Source organism: Syngnathus scovelli, chromosome 21, assembly GCF_024217435.2.
Source record: "Syngnathus scovelli strain Florida chromosome 21, RoL_Ssco_1.2, whole genome shotgun sequence".
NCBI lineage: Eukaryota > Metazoa > Chordata > Actinopteri > Syngnathiformes > Syngnathidae > Syngnathus > Syngnathus scovelli.
The window spans coordinates 7,291,154-7,317,222 of NC_090867.1; the positions used below are offsets into that span (position 1 = coordinate 7,291,154).

The window sequence follows — 26,069 nt, forward strand, 5'->3', positions numbered from 1 at the left end:
TCCAATCAAACTGGAGTTTACTGTGTGTACTTCCATCCAATCAAAGCGGCGCTTTGGAAACCTATTTTATTTTTGTCCTAATTTTGCTTTCAGGCAATATCTCTAAAACAGATCTACAAATTAATTGTGTAAGGCGTTGCCCTGGAAATTTAAAATTTGGCTGTTTGAATTAATATGATTGCCAAATATACATTATCATGAATCTTTAAGTTTTTATAATAACCGCAATAGCACGTCGTACCCGATAGACAAATTCGGGGTTAAATTTCAGAGGGTAGTGATTTTTTTTTTCCCTGCTTGGGTTCGAGTGACAAGCCTGTCTTTGAGCTAAACATTCGCGAGACGACGCTTGAAGGTGAGTCAAAACATATCGATTTCAACTAAATCCTCGTTTATATGACGGAACCTTTCGTGGTTACTCGTATTGCAGCTGTCGTGCAATAAAAAAGGCAGGGAAACCTTGGCGATTTTGCTCAACAAGTTAACCAACTGTAGAAACGAGAACTTTTCCATGCTAAAAACTCCACAAAACGAGCCTCGTTGCCGTGATTTATCACCAGAGCAGCTTTTCTACTAACTAGGTATTCCAAATTTGCAATATGAAACAATTGATCTCTTGTACCCCTGTATTATAAAATACTGGTTGAGCTAGTCCTAGCTTGTTGTCTTTAGAAGCATCTGGAGTGACTTGGCTTGCATCAATAGGCTCACATTTAAAAAGGTAGACGCAGCAGAAATAGCTGGAAATGCCACATCGTCCTTGGTTATTTTTTTAATGGCAGTGTTGCTGCAATGCCGCAGAGTGACGAAATGAATTTTGCTTGTCTCAGATTTATGCAGTGATGCACCAATAGGACAATGGAGACGACGGACAGTCCCACTGAGGGTGATCCCCTGAAGAGCGGAGAAGACGGCGTGGAGACGGCAACGCCGCCAGCGACAGAACTCAAGCGAGGCTACAAGGAAGTGCTGGGGCTTTCCAAACTCACCCACTGGCGGACGGCCGTCTTCTTCCTCTCGTTGTTCCTCTGCCTCACAGTGGTCTTTGCCTTCTCCTTTATTATCCCCTGTCCTGTCAGACCGCAGTATCTTGCTTCCTGGAATAGGACATTTATTGACGCGGGTGTGTATATTCTCAATTATTGATGGTATAATAATTTGGGATTCAAGGATCTTCTCTTTTGCCGTAGAAACGTATGACGTTTTAGTGTTTGAAGATACGAGCAAAGACAAGGTGAAGGATGTCCTGCTTGTGGTCAAGAGCACCGAAGTTAGTCTGAACAATACATGTGGGAATGCTGGTAAGATGATCTTATAGCCTAAATGATTGCAATCAACAATTTAAAGAAGACAAATGAGAGAATTACTTTGGGCCTTTCCGCAGGTCTGCCGTCACCATGCGTGTTCATGATGGCAGTGGATGGGACAGACGGAGAAACCTTGTGGGATCGCCCGCTGGATCCTGACTTCCACTGGGCCCAGTGTGGCCTGGACACAAACACGGGAGAGGAATGGGACTGTCTGCTGTTCCATTCCGACCGGCTGTCAGCGCTGGATAAATCCAACGGTAATGGTGATCACCTTTGAATCGAGAGGTTGAGTGAAAAACAGTGGGCAGAAATAGTCCCGTGATGTGTGTGTGTGTCCTCAGGTGAGGTCAGGTGGCAGCAGCCTCAGCCTCCTGGTTTGCAAAGCAGCCTGCCCGTGCTCAGTGTTCCGGATCTGGATGGGGACAAGGTCAGCGAGATAGCCTTAGTGGCATCTGATAGCACCAAGGTAAATAATATTACACTCAATCAATGTGTGTTTGTGTTCACCAACAACAGCCAACTAATTTTTTTTTTTTATACCTGTAGACTCAGCTGGTGTTCATCTCGGGGAAGACAGGCATCCAGATTGGATCAACGGTGGCTCTGAACACCACAGAAACATCCGCTCATCTTCTCCATAAGAATGGGGATGGCACTTTGTGTCTGCTGCTTCAAAACGGTTTGTGAATACAGTGAACTATTATTATTATTTTTCCAACACACCAACAGAATGCAAAATAACTTACAAAGTTTTGACTCGCTGTTTGCACGCTTGTAATATTTCGCTTGTGTATTTTCCAGACACCGGCTTGTACAGACTGGCCCTGTGGAGGATTGCCAAAGAAGCCCAAAAAGGGCTTGAGGCGGGCTTAAAGGTGAAGAAACAAATGAAGAGGGAAGCCGCGGCCGCATCTAGATCGGTACCAGTTTACGAGTAAGGAGCCGCGACCGCACTCGCATGGCACGTCCGCCGTTCTAACTCGAGCGGCTTTTTATGTAGGTCTGACTTGCTGAGGCGTGTGGTGAGAACAGACACGGCGCCGTCATCCAACTTGATCCTGGTGACGGGCAGTGATGTGGTTTTAATAGATGGAAAGACACTGCAGCCTTTGTGGAAGTTCAACACCACCTCAGTCTTCAGGTAACTAGTTTGTATTCATACAATACACATGTGCGCCCTCTGGTGGTTTGCAAAAAAAACTAAATTAAATGATCACACTAAAACACTTTTTTTTTTTTATTCCAGTAGTTTGATTGCATTTAACAACTGTGTTAGAATTAGTTTGACTCAGGTTTGAATTTTAGATAAAAAGTACCCCCCCTCCTTCCCTCTGTGATGTCATCAATTTAGGGAGCCTGGCTTTGGTCACTTCAATAAAGATGGCGTACTTGATATTGCGCTTGAGGAGGACATGGACAACTCCACCAAGAGGGCAAGTTAAAAAAAAATTGATGTGGGACTACTTTGTGCCCCAAAGTCTTATAACAGCTAACCTCAGAACAAATAAAATTATACTTTACCTGTTGCAGCTTGGTCAGGAATTTAACTCCTTGCCTCTTGCTCGCAGGTGGTGATCCTGGACGGGAAGTCCGGTGACGTGCTGTGGGAAGTGGAGCTCCTGTCCGGCGCCAATTCACCTGGACCCACCACCATACACACCACCAACTCCATTTCCATCTTTGTGTTCTGGGGGCTGCTGCCCACTCAGGCCAACTCCTCTGTAAGTCTCCTGTGAGAAAAAAAATCTTCACAATGCTCACTGTACGTCTTCTTTCAGGTTCCCGGCGAACGTCGTTGTTACATGCTGTATCCTCTCTACTCCAACGTGCTGCTCGAGTCTGAAAAAATGACGGACCATATTGTTACATTTAAAGGTATCGCGTTGTGTGGTGACATGTTGTCGAATGATTGTCGACAAATGACGTTTTTTTACGGCAGCAACGTTGATGGAGAGAGGACGCCACGCCGCCTTCATCCTGCTGTCGGGTCCCGACGCCAAGGACACGGAAGGCACGGTGGTTCTCAGTAAGTGGAAGCTGAAGAGCGACGTGCCTGGGAGCAAGGTGATCCCCATCGGCCGCAGCGAGGCCGCCGACACGGACGCCGACATCAAAGAGGCCTTTAGCCGACTGCGCTTCAGCGATAACTGAATCGATCGTCGACTGTTTGGATTTTTTTGCCGCTTTTCCGTTCATTCCTACTGTGTCAAGTGTTTGTTTTGCAGGCTGTGAATTTGCATAGATAACACACAGTTAGCCTGATAGTGTAATTGCCTTGGCCTCTCTTCAGGAAACAGGAAAAAGCAAATTTAACCAAATATTTTTATTACATTTGCGTGACGGCAAGTTAAAAAATAACGTATTAGGCTAAGGTGGTTTGCGTCTAAACTGCTGTTTTCCCTGACAGTCATGCTGCCTGCTGAGAAGTCATCACAACTCTTGCTGTATTTTAACTTCTTGCACTTTCTTTCAGCAATGCAATTGTTTCTTTTCCACTTATAAAAAAACTTGAGTATCGTGCAGATATATGCAATTGTTTCACACTAGTGCTTCAAAGGTTAGTAGAGGTTAATTACTGTAATATTTAATACTAGAACAGCCTTAAACGTGAACATTTTCAACTTGAACTATTCCGCCGATTCTTACAGGTCTGCTCTGTGTGGTTTTTCAACATTCACTGAGGCAGTGAGTTCTTGCAGTGTGGTTGTAGCGCCTTATCAATCAGATTTACATTATATTTGAGATTTATATTCATAGGAAAATATTTGTTTTGCTGTATATTTATATTGGAAATTGTGTTTCTTTTAAGACAAGCTGGGGTTTCTCCTAAAGTTAAAATTTGTTTACTATTAAAAGGATTTCTAAACATCTGGAACTGTCTCGTGAGTCCACCCATCCTGCACACAGCTTAAAATAAGATACAGTAATATTGTAAAAAAATAAAGAACTGCGATACAGGTTGACCTTAAAGGTTATTGCTGGGGCACTGTACTTTACCGCACATGCGCAGTTGACCGCGAAACTTGTACATGTGTGTGTTGGTTTCAGTCACGTACAACTCGGCATCATATCATAGTCTAATGAAACCTAGTAAAGTATGGCATTAAATTATTCAGCTACTACAGCATGGCATTAAATTACTCAGAATTCCAATATTATATAAAAATGTACTGTTGAAAAGGAAACACACTAAATTCCTAATGCGGCATAATTATTAACTTGTCGCGCACTTCCGTATTGGGAGACGTTCAAAGACCTGTGCGACAATATGAAATTACAGTAAAAGAATGTAAAGAGCGGTAACCAATTTGAATTCCATGACCCCCTTGTGGGCTTTATGACGTCGCTAACGGAGCCGGCTGCCGGTAGATAGGGCTCAATGTGACCCGGTTTGTCCGCCATACCGTCAGCGTGGTGCCGCACGGTCGCTCACGTCATCATTGTCTGCGGGGACGCGCGTTTATCATTTCATTAGAACGATAAGGCTTCACCTCCGAGCGGACGTAAAGTCAGCAGAGAGCAAAAAACACCGACATTTTAGGTAATTTTAATGCATTTTTTTAAATATATATGCCATGTAAGAGAATGTATGAGAGCATACAAGATTTATTTTTAAGCAATTATTTCCCGACGTGTCTTTCATGTCCTAATGCTAATACCTTAATTATTATTTTTATATTTTGTAACTTTCGATTTATAATTCTATGGTTTGCATGCTGTTTATCATGAGTCATGTTGTAGTTGCGACATTTTTATTGCTACACTTTTTGATAAAGAGGAATTAGACTGATTTGCTCTTTAGGCAGCCATTTTCCATGATCGACAGTGTATTTATTTGGGCTATAACTGTCTGCAGTGCCAAATACAAAATATTTGATTTTGGGGGCTTTTTCTAGCCCTCCAAGAATTTACAGGTGCATCAGCATTTATCAGAATAGTTTAGATTAAAAGTACTTAAAAGTATCTGAACACCTGAGTGCACTTTTAGCATGTTGATGCATTTAACAAAAATTATGTTGTTTAAAGTCAAACGTAAAGATGGCTGAGGACATCAAGAAAAAACTCGAGAACTATCGCACCGCTCCATTTGATGCCAGGTTCCCCAACCAGAACCAGACCAGGAACTGCTGGTCCAACTACCTAGGTAAGGCTTCAAGGTCACAAATATATTGACAAATATTCTTGTCATGAGTCTTATTAATAGCCAAGCTGTATTGTTGTTAAATGTCTATTAATAGACTTCCATCGCTGCCAGAAAGCTCTGGATGCAAAAGGTGTGGACAATGCCCCGTGCGAGTGGTACCGGAGGGTCTACGAGTCTCTCTGCCCTATGTCCTGGGTAAAGAACATTTTTATAATAAAGTAGAGAAAAAGACATCAATTAAATATTTTTTCTATCAGATAAAAATGATGCAAAATTAAGGTCAAATCAGGGATTGCGCAACTAAACTTTACAACTGCAAAGCAAAAAAAAAAAAGTCATATTTGATATTGCGTGTCTTAGGTCGAGGAGTGGGACGAGCAGAGAGAAGAGGGGACATTCCCAGGAAAAATCTGAAGACCACCATCAACATTGATCGATGAGAATGTGTTTAACAGTGGTTGGAGAATGTGTTGCACCTTCGGCAACTTTACTGACCCAAAATGCGCATTCCTTACAGTCAATATCAAAAAAATGTATATAATAAATATATTATATACCTATTTCACTTTTACTCTTTAATCATACACTGTCTACTACCTGGGGGGGGGGGGACAAAATGACATCCAGTGCACATTATATACATTTTATTGGTCTTTGAAATAAGCCTACACTTAATATACAGCGGCAAGATTAGAAAAATAACTTTATTCCCCCCCAAAAAACACTAAATTCCACTCATACAATAATCCTCACCCCATGCTGAGTTATGACTCACGTCACACATACCGAAATGAAATACATCTGAGTGTATTTTATATACAAGGAGTGATACAATTTGTGGCTCATTTACTCCTTTGTGAGACTTGCCCACGTGACGGTGGCGGATTTGAAATGTATATTGTATGACAAAGTACCGATGTAAAAGTGAGGATCGTCGAAATTTGAGGTAAAAGTAGTTACTGCATATTAGAAGTTGCCGGTATTGGCGCTGATTGAAAATCCAAGCTGAGAAATATAAAGAAAGCCGACCAAATAACTTGCGGTCACTTAAAGTCGTAGAATTGGATAGCAACTTTAGTAAAGGTCACTTGCATTTCAACTACTTCTAGACATGACGTTCAGCTCAAGCTAGCGTTTGGCGAAACAACACTACAAAGCTACTATTACCGTATTTCCTCAAATAGTGGGCCCAATTCAATTTGTTTTGAAAAATGTCCAGGTTGAGAAAAAAAGAACAACTGTAGTTTTACACACTGCTGTTTATACATTTCTCCTCTAAAATATATATTTTTAAAGGGACTATATTTTGTAGAATTGACATTATCCAGCATTAGCTTTGGCTTGAGACCCCTAGAAAGTATTTCATATGAACATTTCATAACGCCTCATTTGAAATTGCCACATCTGTATGAGGAAAACGATTTTTGAAGCATGTGCGTTTCATATTCAATACAAAGAGCCCACATGTATAAACAACTACTAGCTACCAACAAGTGTGTGCATAGCATTACGTTTGTTTAGGCAAAAAACTAGGCATACCAGTGGATTAAAATTGGGAATAATGAATTGGACTGGCTATTTATTATACTGACGTATTTACACTGCACAGGCAGAGTACAGGCACATTAATTATAAGGCTGGTAAAAAGCAGCCTGACGGGTTTATTTATTAGCCTGGCACGGAGGGAGCTGCTGACAGTTTGTAAAGAAGTAATCCAACCAGAAAGTGGAATACACTTAATGTGTGTACGTGTGTGTGTGCAGCAAACCCGTTGTGATCAGTGCAAAACGTGTCCTCTTCAATGCGGCTCATGCAGGTCACATGGGGTGAAAAAAAAGGAGACAGCCGCTTTCACCCACTCCAAGTCTTAAGTGGGTCATAAATCAGTACCTCCTCTGTCCGTGTTTCCCAATGTCAGTCATGCAGGTTTTAGGCCGAAGAGCTGAAATGAGGGGGCAAACATTATTAGTGAGCTGAGTTAACCTTAATGTTACTAAATGTTTTTTTTTTTTTGTGATCAAACACTAATGGTATTGCTCTGGCGCCATCTAGTGGAGTCTTGATGCCAGGGAGCCAATTTGAAATGAGGCTTTTCATTAATTAAAAAACTGGGGATGTGTTCAAAATGATCACAACACACATCTTCCACCATTTAAAATGTCTCTGTTGAAGCCCAAATCAAGTTTTGCAGCTTAGCAACATTTGCATAGGGGTGTGTCGACTTTTCCTATCCACTGTACGGCGTGTGAAAACCGCTCACCTGGGTCTGCTGCCTGCTTTTTCTTGTTGTGATGGACAATCTGATTCTCATTGGTCATCTTCACATCCTGGTCCTCCACGTAATTACTACGACAAAATTAGATGAAGGGAATCCCATTGTGAGTCTGTTGTTGAAAGCTCAGGAAAAATACTGACGCCAAGTAGGAGGCATGGGGGAGAGAAGGTCAGGGAACACGGATTTGGAGCATGGTAGGAGTGGGAGATCACCAAGTGAGGGGACATTCAAAGGCACCGGGGTAATCTTCAGTGTGATGGGGTAACCACAAGGGGGAGCTCTATAGCATTACTCACTGTTTGTGGTGCCTGCTGCCATGGGGGCTGAAGTGGAGAATTATACATTTATTCAATCAAACTGCATTGGCTAACTACCAAAGGTCTGCTAGCCTAATTCTTTAACATGCGTCAATAAGTAAATCTATTTTTTAAATTTAATCTGCAGGAATTCTGTGAGTAGAAAATGTGCGGAAAAGGGTAACATGCATGTTGACATGCAGCGTATACAAAATGAATTGCACTGTCCGTTAAATCAGTTATGGAGGCCAAAATATAGACACAAAATTAGCGGCACTGCAGACCTGATGACGGTGTTCCTTTCGCGGTGCGCGACGTAGGCGTTGTCGGTGAAGAGGATGGTGTGGTAAGGCACCACCACGTCGCACGTGGGCACGATTCCGCGGCTGATGTGGCTCACGCTGTCCAAGACGCCGTTGTACACCAGGAGGTCGTCCACCAGCAGCTACACACAAACATGAAGCTCAGCGTTGTCTCGTCTGTGTGATTAATAACAACAAACTTAGGAGGCTCACCCCAAATTCCTTAACTCCTCTGTGAGGGGTCTTGGAGTAGTTCCACAGTTTGATCATGGATACGGTCACCGGCTGATCAAAGATGACGTACACGCGGTTCACCTGCACGCGAACAAGAGCGACATTAGCAAAAAAAATTTTCGTGTTCTTCTAATGACACCCTCACCAGTCCAGGGAGCACTGGAGCTAGCCACATGTGTCTCCCATCCTGCGTGCTGTTGATGCCATCTATTAATTTATCCGGAGTCCTCACGTCATCGCTCACGTTGTCGAGTACGTTAACGCTGTCTGGGAAAGCGGCAATGTCTGGCGGATGTTGAGGAGGGGCGAGGCCGGAATTGAATTTTGAAATTAAATTAGCAGTGGAGGGAAAAACAATATCTCCAATTTGAAATGAAAGGATACTATTGTCACTGAGGCTGATCTTCTCATGATTCTGGTTGTAGAACTCCAGGCCATTCAGGCCGATGTAGTAAGGGTCTCCCCAGGTGGTTAGCAGCTGCAGCTGAAAAATGACTGGCAGGTAAAAAAAAAAATAAAATCAAGGAATACAACATAACACAGATTGAAGTTTTGCAGTCATGTGTGCCTTTTACGACACATCGGATACATCCGCACGGCATGATGGGAGCTTCGTAGTCCATGCTGGCTTGTTCTGCTTTCTTCACGCCTCGCCTAAAGTGAATCAAGGTCAATTGTGTCAACTTCTCTTATCATAAGACAAAGACACGCGGACGATTTCGTACTTGCTGAGGTGCTCTTCGGAAATTTTGCTGTCGGCGGGTGCCTGGAGGTAGTCCACAAAGAGGATCTCCTGGGCAAAGTCAAAGTGACAGTTGCCTGGGCCTTTCCTAATAAGGAAGCCCTCAACTGGGGAGATGGCCAGGTTGTCCATGATCACGTGGATCACCTTCACCTAGGTAAAAAAAAAAAAATAATAATAATTCATGACCTTCTGGTGTTAGATGTTATGATGTCTCACCCCTCTGTAGGAATCCTCAGCCGATTTGTTGTAGTTCCAGATGCGGAGTCCGGCGATGGTCTGCGCCTGGGGGAAGGTGATGGTCACGGTGTGAGGCTCTCCATACGAAAAAGGGATCAGCCACATGTGTTGGTCATCGGTGGTGATGTTCTGGCCGTCTATAAGCCTAGGAAGAAAAACCAAAAGGCAATTCATGCATTGGAGTTATGACGAGGTCTTCAGTTTTTACACAAAGACAGACATACTTATCGAGGGTGCGTGAGTCATGCCCGTATTCGGGCAGGTCATTGAGGTCCATGGGTGAGGCGGTCAAGATGCCGAGGTCCAAGGGTAAGCCCTCCCCGTCTTTCCCGACCACCTCCAAGCCCGTCAGGCCCATGTAGTGCGAGTCCCCCCACGTGGATACCAGCTCCAGACGAAGGCCTGGCGGGGGTTAAAAGCGAGACGTCAGGGAGGGCAATTTGAGATGATGGAGTAAAAATGTTCAGAAGGTGCACTCACACTTTCCAGTGTACATCCCAGGAATTTGCTCCATGTTTTCCAAATCGTTCACGGTGGCGTTGAGCTGAAGTTTGATCTGGGAGAAAAGGTCATGTAAAACTCGAAAACAAGACACTCCTGATAGGAACTTTCTGGCAACTGAGCATTATGATAAACTTACGGCAAGGTCCTCCTCTCGGAAGCCGGCCTGGGTGAAAGGTCTTTCCTCTCCCTCTCCGTCGGCAGTGCGCGGCCTGTGCAGCTCCTCCTCGTGCACCGGATTCTCCGATCCTTCGCTTTCGCCGAGGAAAGTTTCGTCAAAGCGGGACATGGCCTCCAGGATGTCGTCATCGGTAGTGAACAGAATGGTGTCCCCGAATTGATCCAATCCTGAGTTCAAATTAAGTAAAAATCAGTCCACCAAGAAATATACAGAAAGAAATTGTGACTCAATTTATAAGCAATTAAATTTGACCAATGTTTTGACTTGAAACGAAAAGACAAAATTCGATACCTCCCGAAAGAGTCCCGGAAGCTTTGGCAATCTCGCCCCTGAAGATGCACCTCCCGTCGAGCATCATCTCCACCTCCTTGACACCTCGGAAAGAGTGAATGCGCGACTTGTTGTAATTCCACACACGGATCATGGCCACCTGGTAGGTGTGTCCGAATTCCAGGAAGATGGTGTGGCTCCGGCCGGGCGTGAACGGGGCGAGCCACAGGTGCATGTCGTCCTGCGTGCGATGGACGCCGTCCGTCAGGTTGGAGACCACGCGGGGGTCCTTGCCGTACGCGGGGAGTATGTTGATGTCGGGGGGGTCGGCGCTGATGTGAGCGGGTCGGACGGGCTCGCCGCTGGAGCTGAACACTTCCAAGCCGTTCAGGCCAACGTAGTGGCGGTCCCCCCAGGTGGACAGAATGTTGATGAGCAACCTTTGGCCCTTGGGCAGCACCGGGATCTCAAATTCTTCCTCCTGCTCCAAGAAGGAATCCGCATCAGGGCCCTCGCACGGGAACCGCCGTGCGGTCGAGGAGGAAGGCGGGCTGGCGGGAGCGGCCGAGGGGTTAACGGGGACGACGGGGGAGCCTCGGCTGCGCTGCAGCTGGAAGTCGTCAAATATGTCCCCTTCGAAGCCCATGTTGGAGATGCGGCCGCGTTGGCACTGGTTGAACTTGGTGAGGGAGTCCCACGACTCCATGAGGGTGTCATCCGGGTGGCTGTGCCCGAGGGGCCTTGGCGTGCGCTGCCTCCTGCTGGCGTTGGCCGATAGCGTCGGCTCTACAGAGTACACATACGTTCTGACATTTTTCCAATTCTGTAAAAAAAAAAAAAAATGTCCCAATGGGCGTCCTCACCTGCATTTGATTTCATGTGTTGCTCCTCTGTCTGCCGATTTCTTAAAGAACTCCTTCGGCCGCTGATGGGCCGCTCGTGCTTTTGCTCGCCGAGCTCGTCGAGCAGGTCGGAGTTGAGGTCCAGAGATTCGGTTTTCCACGGCGCCCCATTGGCCGCTCTCTCGCCTCCCCTGCACACCCGACCGGGGTTACACGGCAGCTCCGGAAGCAATGACGCCGCCGTCGACGAGGCGGAGGCCGGGGATGGCGATTTGGGCTCGGCGAGCGGCTGCTGAGGCACCAGCCAGCGCGGCCGCTCCCTGCCGGCCTCGCACCCCTCCGGAGCGGCTCTCTTCAGGGGCTGCAACCACTGGGGGGTCATCCGCAAAGACGACGGCTGCATGGTGACCGTCTGCGCTGGCTCGTCAAAGGAGTTCCTTTGCGCGGAGGAGCGCCGGGCGGAGATGGGGGGAAGAGGGGCGTGCGAGCTCTCCTGAGTGTTCATCATATCCTGACTTGACGCTTCTGACGGCGGCAGAGCAGAAGTGAGCTGCTGGCGTGCGCCGCTGTCATCGTGTCGTTGGGGGCTGGCTCCCCGGAGATTGTATCCCGACGATGAAGGGCTGGAAAACAAGGACTCTGACGCTTGGAAGTCCTGGAGCTCGATGGTGTTGCTGTAGTCGAAGACCTGGTTCCCGCAGCCCCGCTCCAGCTCGCCCTCGAACACCAGCGTGCTGTTGAGGTACAGCTTTATATGACGTGCACCGATGTCAAGTTCCTGGAAAGAAACATATAAAAGTCAGGGGGGGGGGGGATCATTTTAGGCGATGACAGTAAGTTCTATTTATAGTGCTTTCATACACTGCAAAACTGAAATCTAACCAAGACTTCGGATTTTCTCAAGACTTTATGCGCTAAATGAGTGCCACAAGCTAGCACTAAGTAGCCGTCATGGATAACGCCATGGCTGACACCCAGCTAAATCCGACTGATCCTCCTGGCGGAGAACCCACAGGCATCCAAGAACATTCCCAACGATATCTCCTTACCAGACGTGGTCACTCGGGATGTGTTAATCTTTAAGAGGATAAAAAAAAAAATGCAAAAGCAATACCCATTGGGCGGCACCGTACGTACCCCTGAATGAACAATGAAGATGAGAGGACACACGACCACGTTGCCTCTTACACTAATCTTCAGGGCTAATCTCTCTGTGCTCCACATTTGGGAGCGACTGAGTGGCAGTTCCGACAGCCACTGCTTGAATAGAACTGCAATCTGACGTAGCGGGACGGAGCGGATCATCCACCCGCGCCAATCCGAAAGTCCGGCAGCGCAACGACAGGAAAGCCACAAGGTACTCACGTTAAGGCTTCTGTTGTAGTTCCAGATTTTGATGCGCGATATGCCAAAGTCTGAAGAGCGCTCCGTGTTACGGATGATGAAGTAGAGCTGGATGGGAGGGTGGAAGGGGCAGGTCCACATGTGGCGCTCCTTGTTCGTCTAGAAGCCCGCCAGAACACACCCAAATCAGTCAACGGCCGTATATTTTTCGATTTGTGGATTTACAATTTTAAAACCTACCTATAGAACGTCATAATCAATCTCTATGATCAAACTGTTCGCACATGAGGCTGGTAGACCGACCTTCGCCTTGCCATTGACGAGCGCCGCCAGATTCCCGGGGTAGTCGGCGTTCCTGATGTCAAGGTCGTGCGGCGACACGTAAAGCTTCTTGTTGCCGGGCCCGAAAAACTGCAGCTCGGTCAGGCCCACCAGCAACTCGTGGCCCCAGTTGGACAGGAGCTCCATCGTGACGTACACGGCGGGGAGGACGTCGGACGAGCGTCTCGGCTGCTGTGACAACACATGGGGGTCAAGGACTCCTGACTCAGCGTTATTCGAAAAGGAGGTTTTAGAACTCACCGGCGGTTTGGTGCAGTCTGTTTTGACACCCTGAGGTATGCTGAAGGTGGGTGCACTTTCCAGCTCCTCCAAGGCCTTGAGCAGTTTGTGCTGCTCCCTGAAACACAACATGGCAATCTGCTGCGTCCTTCTCTCTCAAATCATCGTCATCGTGCTCAGGAGGGAAAATAAAACACGTTTTGATTCACGTGGTTTCTATAAATAGCACACTTTTATGCTTTCAACCTTCTTTTTCTCCACGGTTTTTCAAGTGGCATGGCATTTAGGAGCTTTACTAGTTAGTATCTTAACTTGGGACTCTGTGGGGCTCCTTGCAAAAATGTACACCCCCCCGCCCCACTAACCTGGATCCCATGAGTGTGATTCTCTGCATGGCCACATTGACACCGCTCTCTTCTTTGTTGCTGCTGTTACGATGCACTAAGCCGTTCATCATTTGCTGCCCTCTGCCCTGGATCAAGTGAAGCGGAATGAGACACACACACACACACACACACACACACACACGCAAAGCTTTTGGGTTAGTCGCCAGCCAAATCTGTCACTGGATTAAAAACATCAACATGCGTAAAGTGACTAGGATACAGTGAGAATGAGTACAAGGTCGTGAACGGGGGTGGGGGTGTGTTTGGGGCGATGCTGACCATGTTGCGAGAGAAAAGATCGGGACTCGTGTTTTCTCTCTGGATGGCCTCACACACCCCACGGGCGACCTCGTCCGGGTCTTGCTCGTCGGTGAAAGCCCTCCTGGCTGTTGAGAGGGGCCTCTCAGCTTGACTTCCTGCCCCTTAAAACATATATTTGGGTTTTACAGTGAAACCTTGAGATATAAATTGAATTTGGTGTGTCAATTTGACTTACTCGGACTCCCCCAGCTGTCTTTCGAAGGCGGCATGTCTAACGTTTTGCTCTTGACCAGCATCGGCTTGACGGGTATGAAGGCGTCACTGTTTTCCTTCCGCTTTGCAGACAATGAACGCTCAAGTTTACGACCTAGGGGAAAAAAAAAGGGGAAGAAAAGAATTTCAGGCTTGGTTGAAAGTCTCCAAAATGTATGGACTTAGTAGCGGTGGCCCGTTTAACTTCAGTTAACAGATTTCAAATTGAATATTCCTAATTCGTCCTGCATGACATCACCATTTGTTGTTGCTCTGATTGGCTGCTGAGAGCAAAACTGCGTGAGGCCCACCTGTAGGTGCCGGTCCAAAGTCCAGGACAATGAGGTTTCCCGGGTCAAAGTGGCGATGTGTGCTGCCGGGCCGAGGATTGGAGGAAGACTTGGAGGAGGACACGGCAAGTCCCAGTTCATCGAGACTCTCGGTGCTTTCGTCGCGCTCGATTTGCTCCTCCACCCACTCCTCGTCGGACTCCTCGCCCGCTGAGCCGCGGCTGCTCCGCCGCATGCTGTTCTCCAGGCTGCGCCTCAAAACCTAAATACAAGGGATTTTGTTTTTCATCAAGTATTCAAGTACAGATGGTCTACTTCAGCATATCTGTACACCGACCTTGACTTCCTCGAGATTGAGAAGCACTTTTTCGCCGTGCTCCTGGCTGGCTTGTCCTGCTTGGTTGTGGGTCCCGGAGGTGAAGGAGCGTGAAAGCGCACAGGTGTCCCTCGGGGAGCAGTGAGCGCGAGGCGAGCGTGGGCTGGAGCTCTGTGCGAGTGGTGTGGATTGGATTTGAAAAAGTGAGGGGGGGTTGGGGGGAAACAACAGAGATGGAGAGCTGCTAAATCGTACAGACAGCTGCAGCTGACACATTGCCCCTCCCCGTAAAAAAAAAAAAAAAATGGTGGACATCATACCTCCATATCTACACTTTCATAAGTCTCAAAATCATCAGGGTAGCATTTTGCTGAGCATATCTTCAAGCTTGGTCCGTTCTCTGCCCGTATTATGACTGTCTTCTCCTGCGTGGACATTGAAAAAAAAAATCAGGGTTGGATTTCAAAACATATGGATCAATAATGCAGATAAATGTCAGGCGTGTACCTGTGTCCATTCTTTCCTCTGGACTTTTCCGGGGGCGGTGCGGCTTCTCTTCTTGTGACCGGGCTCCGAATCTTCACTTAGCTGGTGGGCGCTTCGACAGACATCTGCTGATGAGTCACAGCACGAGAAAGGGAACATGAAGAGCGTGCGGCGCAGATGGAACTCTGCAATTACGCATGCAGATGGTCCGCTGCACATACGAGGGGGCACGGGAAAGCTGCTGCCGGCTATAACTGTCACTATCATTTATTCAGTGTACGCCGGGCACGTGATTGCGCAACGCTAACTGGATGGAAAATGTATAGTCATAAAGACTATTAATGATGATTACATAATATGATAACCTAATCTAAATAATTACTTAAAAACTAGCAGTTGAAAAAAAAAAGAAATGGAACTGTCTGTGCCTAAAATATACTGTATTAAATAATAAAAAAAATCGTAGAATTTGAACATTTAATTCGGCCATTCTGTTGAGTACCACTAGAGGGAGCCCATGTACCACTCGTGCTCATACTGCACGTTAATTATTAATTACTTTAACTCATTAAAACATATTTTATGGAGTCTGTGAACATGCACGTGCCTCTAAAGGGCCAGGTGGGATGGCGTGAGTGGCTCCTTGCGAGCTGTGGCTGACAGCAGCTTCAGCATTAGTGTGTTTACTGCTCTCCCGGTGCTTTGGCGACTGAGGTTCTCCTTTCCCACATGTGAGGGTATTACAGAAATCAGTCACGCCTGTTTTGATATGTTTTTGTTTGAGCAGAAACTACAAACCTGCTGTACATGGAGTCCTCCAAACAGGCGTGGAGGCGCCGGGCTTGTGGTTGGGGTTTTTGTGCTGCTTCTTGCAGGACTCGGCATTGGCTCCGTTGAAGTAAATAGAAAAGCCTTGCTCGAGTCTTTCCAGTTCAATCTCTCTGGAGCATTTGGCTTTGAGGCGGTTCAGGATCCTGTGGAACACAATAGAACTTTCCATACCACCATAATGAAATAAAATGAGGAATGATTTAAAAAAAAAATACTTCTGATGCAAACTTTCTCAAAACAAAGGGCCAATCATTGTTTTTGCAGTGTTAATCAAAAACCGAAAGTCACGGAGGAGTTAAACATCACGGTGAAATTCAATGCGCGTCTCCTTGACACTTCACCTGTTTTTGTGCTGTAACTCGATTAAATATTCATCGGCGTTCTCGTCCGCAGCGGCAGTGAGCTTCCTTCCTTGGCATGCTTCGGTCTCCTTCAAGTGCACACACAATGCAAATATGGCAGGAAGGCTGACATCAGTTGTTGCACACACTTAATAACCATTTTTTTTGCTGCCAAAACCTATTTTAGAATGTTATTGAGAGGAGCAGCCATTTATACACGTGCACCACTATGCAGCATTAGAAGGAAAGAAAATCCCAAGACCCTTACTTGTGATTTACTACAGGCTACTGCATCTGTCAAAGGGCAGGGAGAAGAAGACAAGCCAAGGAAGGAAGAGGAACATAGAACAGTGGTTAAATGCCAGCAGTTCAGACAGCGAGGGAAAGTGTTGCATAAATAAATCTGTGACAGGCTGCGAATTTGCCTCGATGAGACACTGCACCGATCGAACGTGGCCTACCTCGTTTTTATAATCCATAGTGCAGCGGCGGACAGTCGAGAAGATGCTGTGTCCACATAACCTCGTGGTGCGTTTCGGTGCCGTCGGAAAAAGCAAATCGTCCCGCCTAACCTTGGTTGCACCACGAGGGGAGACCTCCACTTCCCCGAGGGTTGCGTTCACCGCATGTTGACATTAATGGAAAGCTGCAGTGGGGAAACCTTTAATTTAGACAATTTATGAAAGGTGACTTTCAGTACGATTACAGAATTTCCGTGTTTCATTGAACACAACTACGATGTGTCATTATATAGACGCCTTTATTATAGGCCTATGTGATGATCACAGTACGTCTTTGTTGGAAGTTTAGACTTAAAAACAATACATTTTGCTGCATGACATTTTACACTTTATAAATACATCCTAAACAAAACCATTCGTTGTTAAAACATCTTTTTCATTGGTTTCCAGGTTGCATCTATTTTCAACCCGAGTCGAGCATTCTTCAGATTTTTTTTCCCGCCCCTGCCTAGCAACAGGACACAAACATCTGCTAAATTGTGATATTAAATGACGTTACGTTGAAACGGACACATCTGGGTAACACGTAACTAGCAAGCTAACTGCCCCTGTCAATAAAAGCGGCACACAGTTGGAAACAGCGACATACACTAAATACACATAGGTTGACAGTACGATTAATTAACCTATAAAAGAACAGGAAGTGTTAAAACTGACACACTCGGCAATGTAAATAAGTTAGCATATCATGCTAATAATGTACTGAGATACTAGCAGCTAGCACTCACCGAATGAAAACCGAACGCCTTCCGGATAAAATTCCTCAACATTTCAGACAAAATGTAGTTATAGGAACAACTTACCGTCGAGGTGATAAAAAAATAAAATACTAGTTGTTAGCTAAGTGTTTTTCCTCGTGCATCCGCTATGTTGTGATGCCCGGTTACCAGGAGGCACTCGACCAATCAGGAGAGACGCATGCGTCAAAGACACGCCCCCAAAAGCCGTCAAATCAAAACACGCCCAGCGTCAGTAGTCAGAAGTTGAACACTGTTTATTAATTAGAAATCAATACAGTTTATATAAACGAAGGGATAGACTGAGGTCTGAAATAAAACCGTTGTGGTCGTAAACTAAACAGATCAGGTTATGGTCTCCCTCTTTCAGTACAATAGCAGACTCATTAACGCCAGAGTATGGAAAGCTGAAAATTGAGCATCCTTGACTTCACCTGGAGGGTTGTTTAAGTTGTGAATTAAAAAAAATAATTTTACTAGTGAGTACATGGTCCTTAATCTGGGGGGAAAATGCTCAAGCAGCTTTCCATACTCTAGTTTATTCATCTACTTTGTGAGGGTCTTTAATTGATTTATTGCGGCTGACAGACAGCATTGCAGTTTAGCGACATTACAGCAACCAGCATGCCATAGTTTTGTGCAATATTAGAACTTTGTGCACTCTTTGCGTGTTTGTGTACAGGCCATCAAATCCGAAGCGCCTGGAGGTAAACAATATTCATCTTTCAAAAGCAACAGAGATCGAGCGAGCGTCGTCTTGACTGGAAACGGACGAGACTCGGGGTAACTTCAGCTCGTTTGGGATTTCAAGTAAAAGCCAGCGTCATTGTGTTTTGACACACTTGGCCGCTTTGTGAAAGGAAACGAACGTTGAGGAGAAATCGGGTGTGGAAAAATGTGGGTCTCTTACCATGGAAGCTGGATTTGCAGTGAGTGAAAACGTCAAAGGAATTCCGTCCGTATAGAAAATGCCCATGGAAAATAATTGTATGTTTGTTTGCCAAAAGTGGCCAAGGCAAGGCAAGTGCAACTAATCTGCCGTCACAGCACTGCAAGATAGAAGCAAATAAAACCCACATTAGACTAATCGGGATGAGCCTTACGTTTCCAAACATTATTTGACATTTCCCTTTTTTTTTTTTTTTCAAATACAAACCACGTCAGCAATCACCAGATTCAAATGACGGTGCCTTGAGATACAAATTAAAAGCAATTCTGTGACCATGCTTGGAAATCAAAATTAGTCAACCTTTGCAGCGGATTAATTCAAATTTGGGTCAGCAAACAGCGCTCAAATTTGACGTTTTTGCTCACGTGCAAGCTAAAAAAAAAAAATCCGAATGTCTGCTCGTGTCTCAAGGCACCGCTGTAATTTCTAAAACAGGAATGAGGGATAAATGTTATAGCTCTTTGCTTTTTTTTGTTTCTGAACAAAGCCTTCAACAGGTGCAAGTAAAAAGGTCACTTTAAAAAAAATGCAAGGGGAAGAAGAGCAATAACTTAAATAGAAGTGCTTGAAATGTCAGTTCACAGAGCCCTTTCCAAAACCTAAAAAAAAAACAAAAAAAAACAGCAAAACTGGAATCCCATCCCAAGAAAACTGCTCAGCTGTGTGATGATACCAACATCCATCCGATGGTTGACTTCCAAGCCCAAGTTTCTCTCGGGTCAGCGGCCCCCCCACGTCTGTGATCCGCGGCCGCCGCCCGTTTCAAGCCTGTCCGCGCTGAGCGGGCACTCGTCCTCGGCGAGCGCGCCGCCCTCTTCGCCCGGCGCCCGTTCCTCCTCTCGTTTCCTGCGCTCCAACTCCCACTCGACAAAAGTGTCGAAGAGGCTGGGCCAGGCCTCGTCCTCGCTGTAGTTGCTCAGGTCGGGCCCGATGGCCTGCGTGAAGTTGAGGAACATGTTCCACGTGTCCCGGGAGATCCCCCGGATGCCCGAGGGGTTCTCGGACAGGAAGTCCAGCCAGTGCTCCAAGATGGAGGGCATGTGCTGGGTGAAAACCAGGCGCCACAGCGCGATGGCGATGTCGCGCTGCAGCGAGCGTTGGCCCTCGTCGGCGTCCAGGCCGAACTGGAAGGTGAAACGGTACAGGTCCTTGAAGTTCTCCTCGCCCTGAGCATCCAGCAGCATGCATGGGAAGCGGGAGCAGATGCCTTCGAGGGTGTCCGCCTGGATGGCCTTGCAGCCCTCCACAAACTCTTTCCTGGTCACACCCGACAGGGAACAATAACTCAGTCAGTCAACACAAGGAACGCAACAAAATGCTTTTTCTACTGAAACAAAGAAACAAACAGAGGAAGTGTTTGGAATCTAAAAGTCTACACACCCCTCTTTAAGTGGAAGCAAAAGCATTTGAAGCATTATAAAGTTCAGGCTGTCTGCTGACTGCCTTTTACGAAATGTCTCTAGCATGAGAATTAAAACTCAAAGGGTAATAAACACAGCCTTGCTGTCCGTTTCCCAGAAATTATGAAATGCACTTCCTTTTGAGCGGTCACTTTAGAAACAGCCATTCGAGTCTGTGATTCATTTTGATGACATTTTTTTCTTCTTGCTTTTACTGTAAAATGTCAATGACTGCATTTGTGAATCACTCTTTGTGCAATTCAAAGAAAATGTACATATTAACTTGCATAAATATCAGTAAACATGTTGATGTGTGTGTTATCTTGAGGATTTGGTTACGCAAGAGCCAAGCTTAAAATCATGACTCAAGCGGAAGGCTATTCTATTCAGATGAAGCCCACGCCGACATTGGCAGGATACATTTCCTGAGTTACCGTAAAACAAAACGCCCCCCCCCTCACCTTGTAAACTTGCACATGGTGGCCGCTTGGAACTTCCAGGCGAGAACCAGCACGCGAAACTCGGCCGGGTCCACGCACAGGTCGTTGCAGAAGCGCTCCATCCCTTCCTCCAAGATGGCGTCCTCTTGCTCGTCCTTGTAGCAGGAGAAGAGCTCCTCAATGTGCTTGACGGAAAGCCCGTCCCCATCTAGACTGTCCTCCTTGCGCGGTTCTCCCATCAAGGCCGAGATAATGGGCGTCTCCACGGAAACCTCCGGGGCCTTGGTGCCATTAGGGAGCTCGCCGCCGGGTTTGCCGCCAGCCTCCTCCTTGTTGGCTCCGGCGCTACCCATGCAGCTGCTTTTCTTGTGCGACTTGGAGCCGCTCTCCTTGTCGCCACTCTTGCTGCCGAGCGAGGACGTCGGGTTCTTGCACTTGGTGATGCACTGGCCCATGTCTTTCTGCCGGCTCGCCCGTCTCTCGATCCTCCTCCACCCTTCAGTCCCCGTCCGAACCGCCTAGACACCTCTGCTCTGGCCCATCTGGATGTCTCAACATGCCCTCAAACCTTCAACGATATCACACAAATATTTCCTACCTCAATATTTTAACTCGAGTACATCAATCCCTCTCGTAATAGCAATACCTGTGCCAAATATACCGCGATCCAGTTCTTGTACTGCCAGTTGTCAAAACCTGAAAGACAAAACAGCATGTTCATGACATCAGCGTGAAAGAAAACAAATGAACACAACGGTTTGATCGTAGCTTACTTACAGACAATCCATCACACTGCATTGGCCACAAATCACAGTCGCTCTCTATGCTTCCCCATCATTGTGACCTTGATGTCCGTGTCAGAAAGACAATCTAATGTCACAAACAAAAACATAAGAACCCATATATACTTTCCAGCTACTCAAAAATCTCATACGCAAGATTATACTAAGCTAATGTTACACAGAGTTTGGTTTTGGAAGCTACACAGATACACTTGCATTGCTCTGGGCATGTACAGACATCTCCCCCTGAGTGCACTGATCACAAGTCCACCCAACACCTTTTTGCCATAAAAAACACTATGATATATTTATTATGATTTAATAATCACCCTCTAAAATCAAAGTTTAACATAATGCAACAGAAAAATAAGTTACATGGTCATTTTCTATTCTCTCTGCAAGTTGTTTTTCCTCAGGCGCTGTTTTTTTTTGTGTAAAAACAGGAACAAAAATAACTTTTGTACTATACTGCTTGTAGATATAAATGTGCATTTATTTAAGAAATTGGGTTTTTTGTTGTGCAGAAATTACCTAGCAACAAAGCGATACAGTTTCAGTTTGCCAGACACAGCGGAACATTTTGAACAGTTTGTGTTTGTAAACAAGCAGTTTGTTAATAATATCAAGTAAAGACGTAAACTATCCAGCGACCAATTTGGGGCCCGAACGATTTCGCCTCGGTAGACTAAAAGTTAGCTATCGGCTAAGCTAAGTCTGTCGATTAAGACAGTGTCACAAACTTACCTTTTCTGAAGTTCCAATGGTGTGGAATCGGATAAACATCCCACCCGTTAGATACCCGTGATAATAAAAACGATAACAAAAAGGCCGATACGACCAGAAAAGAAGTGAAGTCGTGACAAACTCGTCGCGTTAACTCAACATTAGCTCGCCTAGCTAGCAAGCAGCTAAAAAAGAACTTGTAAAATGTAGCCCGCTCGTGAAAAACAGAGCGAAGTTAAACGTTTAACGTTTAAGACGTGTCATTCTATTTGCACGAAAAGTATAGTTGGGACATCGAAGGGAGTTGAGAGACTCCAACGAAATTTACGGTGGACAATTTCTTTGTGCTTCCCCCTTTTGGAGGAGCTTCTTTACGGGCATTTCAATGCATCACTTCCTCCCTGATCCAAGTGGCTGAAACAGCTGATCTTCACCCCAGCGCCAATGACGATTATCCTTTAATTCTGTGAAACGACAACGATCGTAAATATGGAATTACACCCGTAATAAAATAATAAATACAAAACGACTGAATGACATGTTCAGTCGATGGAACATTCAAGAGCGCCTTAAGAGATTATGTTGTGCTGTGGAATCTATCAAATATTATTTTACACTTCGAATCATTGATAAAACGACAAATATTTACTCATATTTCCCCAAAATGTATCAGAAGCAATTAATTTACGTAAACGGATTCTTTAGTGCCCTCAACAGTTTTTTTATGTTTGATAATTGAGGGGCGACCATGACGTCATTACTACGCGACGGCAATTTGAGCCACTCAAACCAGGCAGCTTCACCTTACAAGGAGCACTCAAGATCACTTTTCAAAGGTAATCCTATCATTTATCAGTATTTAATTGTATTCTAAATTCTATTAAATTTAATTGTGAGTGCATCAGAAAAAAAGTGTTAGCGTGTTGTGCTGTATGTTTCTGCGACATCAACAGCGAATTACTCGCTATTGAATAATAAACAAAACTAAAACGTAACTTACAGAAAATAAGCAAAATGTAACATTTCCAAGATTCTACATCAAAAGTAATATACAATAACATGTTTCACAATAACAATGTTTCACAACTCCCATCCACATAAGCGCCTGATGTTATTATTAAACAGTCTTATAGCGACATCTAGTGTAAGTGATTGGATTTGCAGGGTTTAAGGCAGACAGTGTTAAAACCTTTTAATAAATAATTTGATATCAGAGTTGTTACTCTCTGTAAAATTGGAACGTTTAAAAAGAAAATAATGATAAAGAATTACAGTTACATATTTTACACCAAACAAAAATGCCATAAAAAACGTTTTTACTGAAATATTGATGTGTGGTGGACAAGCTTGTTCTGCCTGGCATAGATAGAGGGACAAAAAAGATTTTTAGGACATCTGTCAATAACTCCCATTTTTATGCAGATCCCTGTGACATTTCGTCCCAGTTTGACTCCAAATGACAGCCTCCACTCAGAGGACAGTGTTGTCGCTCTACATGCGGGTGTTTCGCGTTGCACGAACATGGCAAGCCCAAAGCGGAGTGGCAAGTGACACGCTATCTGAGAGAAATTATATCCTTCAGGAGGCACGCACGTTATTCAGACAGAACCAGCAGGTGAGAGCATCCTGTGCGGCGTAGTCGTTGGGACAAATCGCTGATTGTTGTGTTTTGCATCTTTGCAGATTACCGATCAAGAAGCAATAAAGAAATGTATCAATGAATGTGAAGCGAGGATAGAAATCGGTAAAAGGCATATTCACAGTTTGCACGTTTTAGCTTCAATCAGTACTAAAGTACTAATCCACAGTTTTATCTCACAGGCCTACATTACAGAATCCCATATCCAAGAGCTGTAAGTATTTTTTTTTTTTCCCTTCCTTCACTGAACTTGTGATGGATTGTGTTTTCTTTCCACCTCGCAGTCGTACCTGCCCCAAATGGGACTGGCCACTCAGAAGGGGAGGAAGCTGCGAGCACAGCAGCGCCTAAGAAAGCAGGCCAAGCCGATTTATTTAGAGTCACACGAGGAGACCTGACGCTCTACCCGAGCTACCGGAGAACCAAACTCTCGAGGGTGGCGTCACGAGCCCATCTCATGAGGTCCATGTCTTACATGGACCCTGCATTAGTCATGATTAAGACACTTCCAGTCTTTTTGTTATTTTCTTCACTTAACATGGCACATTGTGCTGTATTCACAGTTAATTTATTATTCTGTTTTTCAAAAGAGGACAATTGCAAATGTGTTATTTTATTACTTTTAATAAAGTTCATGTGAGGAACTAAATGCTGAATGACAGCAACTATCAAGAACTGTTTTTATAAATATAAATACCAATATAAATATACACATACATGTAAGACTATTATTTATATTATATTAATTATATTATATTATACAATATTATGCAATATTTATTTTATTTATTTATGTTTATTTTGTATATTTTTTATTTTATTAGACTTTATTATATCGTATTATTTTATAATGGTTTAATCATGTGCTTCAGACTATAACCACGAGAGGGCGACAGCGCAATTCAAAATATCAATTCACCATCAATTTACATGGTTTCGCAGTCCAGTGGCTTACGTGTACGTGTATTTTTGCCCCGCAGCATGGCTCTTAAAAAAATGGGCGCTGAGAAGAACGACGTATTCATATTTATTGTGAAATAAACTAAATCCACCTTGTACGCCAAAGCCCAATTTCCTGTCTGCCCAAATAATATCTTCACCTCCATGAAAATACAACCTACCCAAAATGTTTCTAATGTCATATGATAAATACTGATACACTCAAAGGTGACAAAGGCTAAAGAATCATGCAGGAACTATACAGCGAATATGATAAGGTAATTAGAGACTTTTAAATAGCTAATCCGTCTCCTCCTCATCTTTCTCGGTCAACTTCCCTTAAGGATTTCCATGCAGATCACATTCTTAGTTGGCCCGACTACACTTGAAGTCATCGTTAAATGAATATCAGGTTTGCTTTCACTTTAGTAGCAACATATTAGGCTGTCCCAAATACACTTTTTATTCCCACTGCATATCCCAAATATTTCAAAACAATAAGGCGTCAATAATCCATGATCAAGTGGAAGGTGTGCCGATTATTTAGCATGGTGTCTGTTAGCAGAGGCCCCGAATTAGCTCCTTCCATAATCACTTTCAGTTTTGTAAGGTCAAAGACGACAACACTTCAACGCACGAAAATATTAGCGAGAGTCTTGTGTAAGAGTTATCGGACAAGGAGTGCATAATACGCACCAACCTGGGTGTTGGATCGCAGTGGGCGTCTTCTCCGTAACTTGAAGAAGCCATGAAATATTGAGTAATCCTCCTTTTTGTAAACAAACATATTTGCCGTGTGAGTAAGAAGCAGTTTGTCGTGAGGAACGATTAGCGAATGTCATTTCAAGGAAGATTTGACAAAAAAGTATTTGCTATCTTGTATGCGTCAGTATATGTTGTTGGAATTGATAGATAAAAACAATTCACAAAGAAACTCTGTCTATTATTAAATTCTGTATTTTTTTACAGCTTGACACACAGGGAAGGATTCAGATAGAGGCATTAGTGCAAAGGTGCGATTCAATTAAAGTGATCAAGCACAATCATTTCTTTTATTGCACGAGATGCATGCGAGTTGGATGGAAAACTCATTAAAGCGGGCAGATGAATAATGGAGCAGGGCGTGTTGGGCTTAGCTTCGTTTACATTTCGGTCGGGGCCGGTTTCGGTCGGGGCGGAGAGGAGGGCGAGCGGAATTGCCCGTGTGTGTCAGCAGCACCACGATGTGAAAGTGAGGAGCCTCACTGAAAAGCCTCATTAGGCCAAAATGGAAAAAAGGTTCGGCGGCCAGATAGCGAACTGGCAGGCACAAAATGAAAGATGACCTAATTGAAACAGAACCACGGTGATATAAAATCAAGAGACTGTAAAAGTAAGCCCGTTTTGTGACACAAAATAAAGTATCGAGTAATCGCGGAGGCTGCTGATGTTAACCAACCGATACTACACCGTCGAGTGAGTCCTCCTCGACAGTAGTTGGCGCTATACTCGTACTGGTATCGGTATTGATTATCCCACAAGTCTCATTCCATAA

At 44.9% G+C, this 26,069-nt stretch overlaps 5 protein-coding genes across 9 annotated transcripts; 3 read left to right on the forward strand and 2 right to left on the reverse strand.

Annotated features, from left to right (window-relative positions):
* The first annotated feature begins 194 nt into the window (after positions 1-194).
* Positions 195-4,180, forward strand: fam234a (family with sequence similarity 234 member A). The gene is made up of 12 exons (XM_049759127.1): positions 195-355; positions 831-1,123; positions 1,191-1,301; positions 1,385-1,567; positions 1,652-1,776; positions 1,857-1,989; positions 2,112-2,244; positions 2,311-2,451; positions 2,662-2,743; positions 2,879-3,031; positions 3,089-3,185; positions 3,250-4,180. Exons 2-12 carry the CDS (start codon positions 859-861, stop codon positions 3,459-3,461), a joined length of 1,635 nt encoding a protein of 544 aa, XP_049615084.1. The 5' UTR covers positions 195-355; positions 831-858; the 3' UTR covers positions 3,462-4,180.
* Positions 4,181-4,685: 505 nt separating this feature from the next.
* On the forward strand, positions 4,686-6,014 carry cox6b1 (cytochrome c oxidase subunit 6B1). Its single transcript, XM_049759171.2, has 4 exons — positions 4,686-4,851; positions 5,337-5,454; positions 5,549-5,649; positions 5,815-6,014. Exons 2-4 carry the CDS (start codon positions 5,349-5,351, stop codon positions 5,866-5,868), a joined length of 261 nt encoding a protein of 86 aa, XP_049615128.1. The 5' UTR covers positions 4,686-4,851; positions 5,337-5,348; the 3' UTR covers positions 5,869-6,014.
* A 69-nt stretch (positions 6,015-6,083) lies between these two features.
* On the reverse strand, positions 6,084-17,840 carry LOC125991281 (katanin-interacting protein). Of its 4 annotated transcripts, none has more exons than XM_049759078.2 (29): positions 17,730-17,840; positions 16,867-17,051; positions 16,406-16,494; positions 16,032-16,207; positions 15,255-15,361; positions 15,068-15,172; positions 14,769-14,918; positions 14,453-14,693; positions 14,125-14,256; positions 13,908-14,050; positions 13,608-13,714; positions 13,264-13,360; positions 12,985-13,191; positions 12,703-12,840; positions 11,359-12,115; positions 10,517-11,281; positions 10,184-10,392; positions 10,024-10,099; positions 9,768-9,945; positions 9,523-9,688; positions 9,287-9,456; positions 9,151-9,215; positions 8,946-9,056; positions 8,707-8,846; positions 8,541-8,642; positions 8,310-8,470; positions 8,026-8,052; positions 7,715-7,800; positions 6,084-7,396 (listed from the first exon to the last, which is right to left on the reverse strand). In XM_049759078.2, exons 2-29 carry the CDS (start codon positions 16,882-16,884, stop codon positions 7,338-7,340), a joined length of 4,782 nt encoding a protein of 1,593 aa, XP_049615035.1. In that variant the 5' UTR covers positions 16,885-17,051; positions 17,730-17,840; the 3' UTR covers positions 6,084-7,337. The 4 variants fall into 4 exon arrangements, with proteins under 4 accessions (XP_049615035.1, XP_049615034.1, XP_049615032.1 ...); XM_049759077.1 differs by having other exon boundaries at positions 12,985-13,194; positions 15,255-15,358; positions 17,730-17,839; XM_049759075.1 differs by having other exon boundaries at positions 12,985-13,194; positions 17,730-17,839.
* A 62-nt stretch (positions 17,841-17,902) lies between these two features.
* Positions 17,903-22,535, reverse strand: dcun1d3 (defective in cullin neddylation 1 domain containing 3). Of its 2 annotated transcripts, none has more exons than XM_049759153.2 (5): positions 21,979-22,535; positions 21,230-21,296; positions 21,099-21,148; positions 20,474-21,020; positions 17,903-19,869 (listed from the first exon to the last, which is right to left on the reverse strand). In XM_049759153.2, the coding sequence occupies exons 4-5, from the start codon at positions 20,905-20,907 to the stop codon at positions 19,332-19,334; spliced, it is 972 nt and encodes a 323-aa protein (XP_049615110.1). In that variant the 5' UTR covers positions 20,908-21,020; positions 21,099-21,148; positions 21,230-21,296; positions 21,979-22,535; the 3' UTR covers positions 17,903-19,331. The 2 variants fall into 2 exon arrangements, with proteins under 2 accessions (XP_049615110.1, XP_049615109.1); XM_049759152.2 differs by having other exon boundaries at positions 21,230-21,322.
* A 126-nt stretch (positions 22,536-22,661) lies between these two features.
* On the forward strand, positions 22,662-24,245 carry lyrm1 (LYR motif containing 1). Its single transcript, XM_049759170.1, has 5 exons — positions 22,662-22,793; positions 23,380-23,572; positions 23,641-23,701; positions 23,779-23,810; positions 23,881-24,245. Exons 2-5 carry the CDS (start codon positions 23,414-23,416, stop codon positions 23,992-23,994), a joined length of 366 nt encoding a protein of 121 aa, XP_049615127.1. The 5' UTR covers positions 22,662-22,793; positions 23,380-23,413; the 3' UTR covers positions 23,995-24,245.
* Positions 24,246-26,069: the final 1,824 nt, after the last annotated feature.